At 46.6% G+C, this 11,728-nt stretch overlaps 1 protein-coding gene across 4 annotated transcripts in view; it reads right to left on the bottom strand.

The window, feature by feature from the left end:
* Nucleotides 1–11,330, bottom strand: part of ldb3b (LIM domain binding 3b) — a 12,718-nt gene extending 1,388 nt beyond the window's left edge. Inside the window, exons 1-8 of one of the 4 annotated variants that reach the window (XM_078290769.1) lie at nucleotides 11,131–11,330; nucleotides 10,406–10,775; nucleotides 5,884–6,035; nucleotides 5,583–5,658; nucleotides 2,624–2,646; nucleotides 1,329–1,508; nucleotides 934–957; nucleotides 1–82 (exon numbers count right to left, since the gene is read on the bottom strand). The exon at nucleotides 1–82 is cut by the window's left edge and continues 88 nt beyond it. In XM_078290769.1, coding sequence (XP_078146895.1) covers nucleotides 1–82; nucleotides 934–957; nucleotides 1,329–1,508; nucleotides 2,624–2,646; nucleotides 5,583–5,658; nucleotides 5,884–6,035; nucleotides 10,406–10,501 — 633 coding nt within the window. In that variant the 5' untranslated portion in view covers nucleotides 10,502–10,775; nucleotides 11,131–11,330. Of the gene's footprint in view, nucleotides 83–933; nucleotides 958–1,328; nucleotides 1,527–2,623; nucleotides 2,647–5,582; nucleotides 5,659–5,883; nucleotides 6,036–10,405; nucleotides 10,952–11,130 lie in introns of those variants that run through there. The other 3 variants (XM_078290765.1, XM_071907667.2, XM_078290766.1) reach the window with 3 other exon arrangements.
* Nucleotides 11,331–11,728: the final 398 nt, after the last annotated feature.

Genomic DNA, 11,728 nt, shown 5'->3' on the forward strand with positions numbered 1-11,728 from the left:
GCTCCTGTCGCCTGGCCGGATCACTGCCTGGTACACTGGAGACGCACAGTCCACCACTGGGTCCTTAACAGGCAGCGCTCCACTGGAGGGTAGAGACTGCTGTTAGAGTCTTTATGTTCATTATACGTTCGTCAGTCACACATTGTGTTTGTGAAGAGAAGAGTGTTGTCCCATGGTTCCATACCGACGGAGCTCTAAAGAGCCTCTAGTGTGCAAACCACGCTCTACTGGTGTGACGTTACACAGTTACATGACTGGGTAGTGCTCCAACAGCATTCTCTGACAGGTGTTAGAAAAGTGAGTCAATACTGACCGGGCAGTAGTGGATTGAGACCTGTGATTGGCTACTCAGAACATTCCCATGCCATGAAATCCCATCAGGCCCTTGAGGCTCTGACGCTACTGGCTGCTTGTCCAGAAGAAGACTCCATCCCTGTCCAAAACACTCTCACACTCTGACCAAAGTACCTCGAAGTACTTCTACACACACAACCGCACACTGGGACCATGACGGCCTAGTGGTTAGTGAGGTTTTCCACCAAACGGATGGCCTTGGTTTGATCCCCACTCCCAGTGTCTCCATGTATCCTTGAGCAAGATACATAACCCCACCTGCACCTCAACCAGGGTGAAAAGGAGAATTCCTCTCTTGGGGAGACCAAAAAATATAAATGAACAAACATGACGAATGGATGCAAAGTACAACGTACAGACACAGAAATGCAAACCTCACGTTAGTCAACCATGAGGCACCTTTAACCGTAGGATTCCCAATCTATGACAGGATCGGGATATTAGTTGATGAGACAAACGGAGCAACGCACAAGCCGTTCTCAAATCATGAGACAAAGGAGACACATGAGCCATATATGAGACACGGAGAATCCATATATGCGGTGAGTATGGTTGGAATAGGAGCACTGCTGTACTTACGCCAAGGGGGAGCCCGCTTCCTCGCTGAGGTCACGTGATCAGCCAGCAAGAAAGGACGGAGAGGGATTGGCAGCACAGGTGCGGTTGGTGGACGGAATGAGCAGAGGAAAGGGAGTGAAAAGCAAGGAGGAGACATGGTACGGACACAGACAACAAGGAAAAGCCCGGGCAGAGACATCAGAGTCGTAGCACGGTAGATCTACGCATTCAAAAGCTCCTTGTTAATGCTCTCCTTTAAATCCACTTTTTAGGCAAAGGACCCTTATTTTGTCAACGCGTGGACCTGAGAATAAGAGCTGGGTTTGATTGAGCCTAAGGTGAGTTAGAGCAGACTGTGTGGTTGGAGAGAGTGCGTGAAGGAGGGCAGGGGGATTAGTATGGCAGTGTGAACTCACCCCTCGTGTCCCTTGGCCTGCGACTGTCCTGCGATGGCGTCCATGATGGCGTCCTGAGAGTACATGCTGATTGGCGTGTTGTACTGGGCGTGAACGATGGTGGCCTTCCCGCCCGGACCCCTCACCTCAATGGGCTTGTGGGTGGACAGGGCGGAGTCTTTCAGAGCTATGGGGTTGAAGCTGGGAGTATACTCCACACTATCAGTGTCAGGGGAGGGGGTCAGTCGGTCGGGGGGGGGGGGGGTTGCAGGGGTGAGGGGAGTCAAGACCAAATGTTAACAGGCAGAGGGAGGCGGGGGAGGCGATGGCGGGGTCGAGAGGTTCGGACGACCAGAGACGACGAGGAGGCGGGGAGAGGAGAAGAGAGACAAACAGAGGAGACACCGAAGTGAAGGGAGGTAACAGGACTGACTGTAGTAACGGGACTGACAGACAGATGGGGCTGTTCTATCACTCAAGTTACTGTAGCTGCTGCTTTGTGGGGCCTCATGTAGTTATACTCCGCTACACAGAACACATACACATCACACTGTGCCTATCGAAAAACAGAGGCTTTGTCCACTGTGGCTTACAGTAGTTAAGCTGTTAAACCTCTTTATGGTAATATTCATGGTACACTGCCAGTCTAAGAACAAAATACAAGCTTTTACCAAGTAGGAAAAAGAACAATACAGCTGACATACAACTCCTTACAAAACCGAACATGCCGATGTATCACAACTACCACCATGCCAGGCTGCTATAATCAGACAGATTATTATCTGTATGTTTCAAATGACACACGGCGCAATAAAAGTACCACAAAATTTAAAATCTACACACTACTACCAAACATGTATACAGCACACAATAATATACATAGATATAAATCCATTCATATCCACAAGATGTGTTGCACATATAAAGGGAACCAGATGCAGTTAATGACGCATCTCAAATGTTCAGCCTGCAGTTTATTAGTGCAATTACATGGGAACAAATGACCAGTGCGCTCAGTATGCTGTTACAGCATGTTAAACGCTGCATTACGTCAGCCATGTGTGCTGCAAACACAGCACACAGCTGAGGTCCAACCCCACACACATTAATCCATCTTAGACACAACTTCACTCCACGCCAAAATCATCAAAGTTCTCCAGATGCAAATACTCTCTTTCTGTCTCTCTCTCTCTCTCTCTCTCTCTCTCTCTCTCTCTCTCTCTCTCTCTCTCTCTCTCACACACACACACACACACACACTAACTGAGGCATAGTTCATGCACATTAAACACTCTGAAAACTGTAATGGTACTGACTTTGCAGCTGTGTTTGCAATGACCTGTAACACACCGGAGAGAGAGAGACCAACAGACAGAAGGAGAACGAGACAGAGAGAGAGAAAGAGAGAATGTAATGAATTAACAGAGGTAATGTGGAGATAACAATGGTTGTGTGTGTGTAGGAAACTGTCCAACTCATCCCATCTACAGGCTGGAATAGCTACCGTGTCTCATCAGCGGGATATTTCCCAGCTTCCCCTGCGTCCTTCATGACTGACTGACAAGAGCAGAAGCGCCTCAATCACATGAGACGGGGGCTGTTGCCGCACACATACATACACACACACACACACACACACACACACATAGCACAGACACAAATACAGTATACACACATACACAAACACAAAAATATCACTTGTTCTAATTATGTCAGAACAGCGGCCATCACACATACATGCACGTGTACAGGGTACAGTAGGTGAAGTGGAGCGCACTTGGCTGCACCTCCATGCACGTGGGACGTCTCCGTGCTGGACGCATATAGAGAGGGGATCTATCTCAGGGTTGGCAAGGGGGCATCCAGGGGATTCAGGATGATGGTGTGTAACCAGAGCGGAACATTCCATGACCATGTAGAACAGCTGCTCCCTGTGTGTGTGTGTGTGTGTGTGTGTGTGTGTGTGTGCCAGTGGAATGAGGGTCGCCCCATACTGGAGAGGTGGGGCCACTGGCATGATACTGCCATCACCATCCTGCTGCCTGGTGGCTGCACGTTCCGCGACACGTTTTACCGTTGGTGTTACAGTAAAGCTGCTCAGCTCCAGAGGGGAAACACATTAGCGGAGAATGATACTTGGACATGATATGTCATGGGCCAAGCAGATTACGCCCCTAAATCAACCTCCTGCTCCTGCCGTCCCACTAAGGAGAACTGCCTCAACAGTAGACCCACCTAAAGTCCCTCTTAACTCCAGCTATTACAACACACTTCAGTATGGGCCTTAGACTGCCGGTCTGCTGTTCTTTCAGACAAACAGAGGATGTTTGAGGTGTTGAAGAATGACATAGGAACAAGCTGTAAAAAACAATGGTATTACTCTTTAAAGTCACTCTCCTGTGACCTCACCAATCATTTTAAAACCATCAAACAAGCCTTGCAAAAGTGAACTCCAACTCATTCCTGGAAACTGAACCAGGCTTTGCATTCCCATCAACAACTTCAGACAGCAGAGGAACCCGCACACTGATTTGCAAGCCTAAAAAAAGAAATCAGGTAGCCGAGATAGCAAAAAGAGTTTTTTTAATAAGACATGGTACATAAGAGAACTTTGCACTCATGATGGCCGGGTGGACATCATAGGCTGAAACGTCTGCTGCAATTATCCTAGCAAATTTTAGCACCAAATCTTAATAAATAACTCTTTTTGCCACCTCAGCACCCTGATTTCCTTTTTTGAGGCTTTTTTATGCTCTAGCAAACCAGTGTATGGGTTCCCCAGCGGTCTAAATTTCTTGTATGATTCATCCAAACCTACGCACCCGAAGAAACCAACAGCAATTTTGGCGAGACAGGCGCAATATCAAAAACTCATTTCACATTCCCATCCTCATACTCCCACTGTCCACCTGAGACAATCAGTGAGTGTTGTTGGAAGAGCTTAGACATTTGAATTGCGGAGATGAGGTCACTCGAGGTGGCCTTTAGTAAAGTGCCTCCAATCTGTCTGTAACACAGATCCTCAAATGACCCTGTAGTGTGATAGGTCACCTGCTACTCTGTTACCTGGACACAGGCCAGGTGTGTTCGTGTGCACGTTCCAGAAATAGAGCGGAATGTATCCTGGGATAATGATGGAAAGTTCTGAGTGTATTTTTTCATCACGGCCTTGTTAATGTGACAAACAGGGAAGGCACGGGGTGGCGTGATGTGCATGCCAAAAGGCCCATTCCTCCAGAGTGACTGACAGTTAGGCTGGGAGTCATGTTGTGACTTATTACAGATGAACAGTGCTCAGTGACTTCACCTGTTAGGCTCTGTTTAACCTGCCGTTGCATTAGTTTGTGTTGCGTTAGTTCGGTGGGATTGTTGGTTGTAGCGTTGTCTTCAAGTGAGTTAGGCCTTCTTCTCCTCTCAGTGTCACATGACTGGAGGTTAGTCCTCCTGTGGTTACCTACCCTAGGAGCGACAGTCCGCTGGCAGCCGCCGGCCCCTCTCCTAACTTTCCCTGCATCAGCTCCATCTCTCTGAGAGTCTGGGCAGAGTAAAGGCCGATGGGGGAGTTGTACTGCCCCCGCTGGCCGGGTGGAGAAACTGCAGCCGTTGTGGGCGAGGCGGGGGGTTTGACCGGGGTCGGGAGAGGGGTCGGAGGGGCCGGCGGCTCCGGTTCATTTTTAGAGGCTTGGAAGAGATGCTTTTTGGAGGGTCTTCTAGCCAGGCGGATCCCATAGGACACTGGCTGCTCCATTTCAACCTCTTCTCCAACAACTTTAGGCCCAATCTCCTCTTTTACCCCCTCCTTAAAAAGGAGGAGAAGAGGTCAGATAGATAGATAGATAGATAGATAGATAGATAGATAGATAGATAGATAGATAGATATTAAAGAGAGTGAAAGGCAAAATGAGAGAAAAGGTAGGAGCTTGTTTTTTCTTAATTTCTTCCTCCACTGGTTGGTGTTTCTGGCTTGTTGACCTCCGACCCCTAGGCTGCTCCAAAATCCCTGCAGTTGCATTGTGAATATTTTACACTAGAGGGCAGCAGGACACAGCCAGTGGCCCAATAGCGGTTCTTGGTGTCAATACGATGGCGTTCATACAAACACAGGACAATAACACAAGCTCACAAATACACAAAACACATATATACAGACATACATCTTATCTTATCTTTGTGTGGATTGTATTTTTTGTGTTGATCTGTGTTTATTTGTTAAGGTGTTTGTTAAGACATGTGGGTGCATTTACTTGCTAATGAGTATCCCATGTGTGTTTATACCTTCTGGTGGGGGATGACTGGCATTGGCGAGTCCATTCTTGGAGTTGCTGTGGGAACTGGTGCGGGACGTCTTGACCTAATGACCGAAATTTAAATTGAAATTCAAATTCAATTGCCATAATAGATAGGCAATTGAAGATTTTTTCTCCCTCCAAACGCCCAATATGTCTACATTGATTTGTCCCTTAAAGCAATATTACCCGTCTCCACTGCCCTAAAGAAATTGCTTGCATATCATCTATTTAAGCCAGTGGAGAAGCATGTTTATTGAGTGTGTCCAGAGTGTGTACAGGTTGTTTACTTCTGCATGGTGAGTGCCAGTTTGCTGGTGGCAGACTTGATCTTGTTCTGGGCCTCCAGGTGCGTCATCCCGTCGGTGCTGACCCCGTCAATGGCTGAGATGATGTCACCCTGGGCCAGGCTGCCGCCCGCCGCCTTGCTGCCTGGAGTTATCTATGGAGGGGTCGACAGAGCAGGTCACACTAGAACCACTGACACAGATTCCTTGGGACACACACACACACACACACACACGCAAATCTGCTTGAAAAAACACATAAAAACACACTTGAACACATACAAACACAATATTACAGATTGGGGGTTATATCTATGCGTGTTGACGTACATACACCAGTATGAAAGTCCAAATAGGGGGAAAATAGCCTGATATACATTATATGATGAAGTGTCCTAATACAGCTGCTCTAACAATAATCTTTTCTTGTGTACAACCTAATTCCCCAGGCTGAAATAAGAAACTAACAGCTATGATGCATATGAGGCAAAATAAAAAGCACTTTTGTTCAATTCACTGTTTTAGCATGTCTAAGCGTCATTCCAGCTCAGCTGACGCATGACTTCTTCTGGGATAGCCTGTAGTGTAGCACCTGATTCCACACTGTTATTTATTCTGTATGGGTAGCAACTCAATAAATAAGCCTGATGAGCCAAGCCTTAAAGGTAAAGAGAAAAGCTGATGAAGCGAAATAAACAAATCCTTCAGCTCCACACGTGAAGGGCTGGATAACATCTTTGTGTTAAGCCGACCGGCGGAGTGGAACCACACTTTCTCCGAGACTCTAATCAATCTCAACAGCAATAAATAGGGCTGTCTGGCAGAAATACCGATTAAATGAATTCACCATCGCATTTTAGGGACATAAAACGCTCCTAATAAGCAGACACAGGCTGTTTTAGTGACGGAAGAAGTAGTGGGAGTTCCAGTTACAGAGCCACCGAGTGTGAAGTAACAGAATAATGTAAATTCTAATGTTAATGATAATGTCAGCAGTTGTATCTTGTGTGCTGATGGGATTGATTGGGCCCTGGGTTAGGGACTATGGCTGGAATCCAATAGCAGAGGATAGGGATAGGATCAGCCTGTGTACATGGTCTAGAGAATATCTTTCAGACTTTGCCTTGAGACTTGGTTGAGTGACTGAATGGAGAAATCTACATAACCATTTTAAAATGCTTTTATTGTGGAGCTAGCAGGCGCCCTTATCTGTAAGTGTTTTTTTTTTTTTTCTTGACTCGACCTGTTAAATGAAGATTAAATTGAATCATAAATTCGAAGACGGCATAATACAAAGCCAAAGAAAAGTGCATTGTATATTGTAACCACCTTCACTCCTTTTCAGCTCAAGTGCCACTGTGGTCCTCTGTCCTCTGTCGTCAGGCATGGGTTGACCTTGAGCTCAATATGCAGACTATTACCACTTCTACAAAGCCACATGGAGACTTTCGTGGTTAAACTGCACAGAGCAAAGCTTTTAGGGAGCTCGGTATTGGGCAGCGGCAAGAGGCTTGCTGCATATATGCATATATTGGGTCTAGGCTTACAGGCAACTCGTTAAAGAGTTAAAAATAAGCAGCGCTGTTGATGCCTGCCGCTTCGCTCTGTTTGACCCCACTGGGCCCCCACAACCCCCCCTCCCCCCTCCCTCCTCCTCCCTCCCAAGCACCTGCTGCTGACATTCACACAAGACTTCCCTGACTCTATCTTTCTCTCTCTCTCTCTGTCTCTCTCTCTCTCGCTCTCTCAATGATCCCCCTCTGTTTACTTTAACCTTAACGAGTCAATCCTCTGCTTTGTCTTCTTTTCACATTTCTCTTTCTTCCGTGTGTGTTCTTATTCCATTGATTACTTCTGTATATCTATTGTGTATAACTTTGTGTGTGTGTGTGTGTGTGTGTGCATGTGCGTGCACATCAGAAGCTGGTGTTTACGAAGTGGGTGTCAGCAGAAGGTAGAGTTGTGTGTTGAAGTGTAAAACAGAGATGCTCTCAGGCAGAGAAAACTTTTACAAGGCTGACTCAGTTCAACACATACACACGTGTGTACGTGCACACACACACACACATACACATTTTTCTATATACGTCACACACTTTAAACATGAAAATGACGAGCATGCCATTCACTGGAGATTCTGTGAGACAACTGGTAGTTCTCTTCCCTCCATTAAATTGAAAAAACATGTTTGGCAATTTTTAGATCCAATCCACAGGGTGAAACATTTAGCTTACAGAGATACTTTATTTTCCAACCATACAAGAGCTTGTATAACATTAGCCAATCTGAAGCCAGAGAGACCTATTTAATTTAGTTAGACACATCTTAATATCAGCTAGAAAGCATGTCATTGGACTGAAGTGGGGAGGATGACGCATGGAGATTTTCTGTTAATTAATACTGTTAATTAATTTAATACTGTTAATATTATTACTGCTATTGTCTTGGCCAGAGAAGCTAGACCTCAAGAGATGAACAAGTTTGGCATAATAACACTAAAAATCAGCAGCAACAGCATTGGACAGTAAAACAGTTTGATGTGTCTTCGTCACATTGATGATGACCAGCGTTGAGATGTAAGGAATTCCCTGTCTTGCCTCATCGCCTTTCCTCTTTCCTTTCTTAGTTCCTGGCAAAAGTAGGCTGAAATCCAAACTGCTGTGGCGTTGCGTCAAACTGTAATGTCACCCTAGATTGTCACGTCAAGCCGCAGTGTTTCATGTAGACCTGTCAGAGCCCATCGCCACCGCAGGATGAACACAAATCCAGCAATACAATGTCATACTGGACATGGATCAAGGCTTCCTGATCCTGGTTAGCAAAGCCCGGGATCAGAAAACAATAAACTAACAGATGTTTGGAGCCATGGACCAATATAACCCAGCCTGATTACCAACAGGGCATCACACACACACATCGGCATGCACACACACACACGCGCACACACACACACACACACACACACTCAGGTAAGCAGACCTCTAGAGACTCTCTCCTCCATCGCTTCCTCATCCCTCCCTCCCTCGCTCTCTCTCCTTCCTCTCTCCCCCTCTCTCTCATCTCCTTGGGCCTCATTCACCTATCCATACATACATACATACTCCCATCCATCTATCAACCATCCATCCATCTATGACGACACTGTGTATCACTTTAAATGGGCGCCCAGGAGCGGCTCCAAAAGCTGCAACTGAAACTGACCACAACTGAGAGGAATAAAGCTTACTAAAGGTAACACAAGCTTCCTCCTCGCCGCTCTCCTGTCCCGTTCCCACCCCTCTCTCCATCCACCTCTCCTCCAATGCTATTTAAAGGAAATGCCGTAAATACATCAGCAGACCTCAGTCCTGCCAGAGGGAGAGAGAGAGGAGAGAGAGAGAGAGAGAGAGAGAGAGAGAGAGAGAGAGAGAGAGAGACTGGGTGTCATGCAGTCTAGTTGCTCTCTATTCCAGAAGTGGAAAGCAACTAGTTAAAACTGGTTATTCTACTCTTGTGACTGTATCTGAGTGTGTTTTTTGAATGAATTTTCTCGTACTTTAGCATTTTTTATTACTCTTAACTTTACTTCCCTTAACTGATAGTTTATTTTGCTGTGCTAAAAAGAACGATCCCCTAGACGTAGGTGGATAATGACCTGCATGTAAAACTATTTGCAAGATCCACAGCAAAGCAGGTGACACGTTCATTTTGGGGGGGGGGTGGATAGGAGACATTACTAAGTACTTGAGGATGTTTTTCCTGTAAAAATCTATTTGAGCAGTTTTCTAGGAAAGCCAACTGGCGTTAACTGGTAGTAGCACTTCTTCTATGTGAGTAAAACTATTTCAGGAGTCTTTCCACCGCTGCTCCATTCTATAAATCTCTAAAGAGATTACGTCTGAACCTCCCTATCGTCATCACACATTGCAACATTACATAACCGCTGCTCGGCCATCGCACATACATAATCACACCTGCACGCACATACACACACACACACACACACGCACGCACGTAGACACAAGCACACATGCACAAACATGCCATAGTGTGTACTGTACATGCACTCGTTCCTGGTCAAGCAACCTCAAATTCAAGCAGCAGCAATTGACAAAGTTGTTGAAAGTTGATGAAGCTTGTTTATTTAAAACTAGGCATGACCAATGCTGTCTGTGTGTACATCACTGTGGATTGTGTGTGTTGGTTCATCATTATGTGTCAGTTATTCTGTCATAATGCATATCAGTTTGACATTGTTGGTGCGCTACTTTGTCATAGTTCATCATAATTTGACTTGTCGGTGCATCATTTTGTCATAGTGCATTTCAGGTTGACATTGTCAGACTATTATTTTGTCATAGTGCATTTCAGTTTGGCATGGTCAGTACATTATTTTGTCATAGTGCATTTCAGTTTGGCATGGTCAGTACATTATTTTGTCATAGTGCATTTCAGTGTGCCATTGTTTGTGTATTACAGTTGTCATAATGCATGCTGCTTTGTCCTTCTTTGTGAGTGGATGTGTCACAATGCCCTGTGTCCTTACCCTGGAGATGGTGAGGGGCATGTTGAAGTCCTTGCCTCCCTGTAGTCTGAAGCCCCATGGCGCGGGGCCGTTCAGAGTCACTGTGTACGTGCTCATCTTTCGGCTACTGAACCCCGGTAAACGTCGACACTCCTCCTGCTACTCCCCGGCTGTGTGCTTCTTTCTCCTCCTGCTCTGCGCTCCCTCGCTCTCTGTCCTCCGCCCGCTATCCTTGTCTCCCGGGCGCTGGTGGTTTCGGTGGCGCTTTCAACCCCGTCGGTCCTGGCGTTCTCTACCTCGTCTCCCTGTCTGCTCCCAGCTCTCAGGACAAACACCCGGGGGTGGTGGTGGTGGTGATGGAGGGGTGGGTGGGTCAGGTGCCTTGGAACCTCTGTAATGCACACGGGCACAAACACACACACACACGCACATGCACAGATGGAGGGATACACATACATACACACAGACTCACGCCCACACCCAAGTACACACACGCATAGACAGTCTCTCACACACACACACACACACACACACACACACAGAGGGCAGAGCCAAGCTGAGCGATCGCAGACAAACAGAAAACTGTCTCTCCCCACTAGAAACTCCCAACAACCTCAACACCCAGACTGTGAAAACCTCCCCAAGCTCTTACCCTGAAAAAAGAACAAACCCCTCGAATATGAATAAAGTGTAAAGTGTGAAAAAGTGCTAATAAGCTGCTAATAAAGAGTAGAAGTGTTTCTTGCCTGCAGGGCGCTGAGGGTGAGGGACAGACAGCCTAAGAATAGCTGAGGCGAGCGGAGACTCAGGGGCCCTGGCCCTTATAAGGCCTGTAACGCGAAGCCCCAGAATGCCTCGCTGCCGATTCACATCGCCAATATAGACCCCTCTTACTGCAACACATTCTCTCTCTCTCTCTCTCTCTCTCTCTCTCTCTCTCTCTCTCTCTCTCTCTCTCTCTCTCTCTCGCACTCACTGCTGTTGGTTCATGCTCCTGGCACTCTATTATCCTTAATCAATCCCTCTGAGTCTACGTCATTCTCAATTCTTTCATCCCTTCATCTCTCTCTCCCTCCCTCTCTCTCTCTCTCTCTCTCTCTCTCTCTCTTTCTCTCTCTCTCACTCTCCGTCGCTGTCTCTGTCTCTCTCTCACAGTCGTTCATTGTGCTCAGGAAGGAAACAACAAATTACTGAGAGTTGATTCCCTAGAAACACCCCCACCCACTGATTAAGGTGCCAATCGTGGGTGTGTGTGTGTGTGTGTGTGTGTGAGAGAGAGAGAAAGAGAGAGAGAGAGAGAGAGAGTATACAGACAAGTGCGTTTGTCATTAGAAGTCAGCATCA

This window comes from Centroberyx gerrardi, chromosome 20 (assembly GCF_048128805.1).
Source record: "Centroberyx gerrardi isolate f3 chromosome 20, fCenGer3.hap1.cur.20231027, whole genome shotgun sequence".
NCBI classification, from domain to species: Eukaryota; Metazoa; Chordata; class Actinopteri; order Beryciformes; family Berycidae; genus Centroberyx; species Centroberyx gerrardi.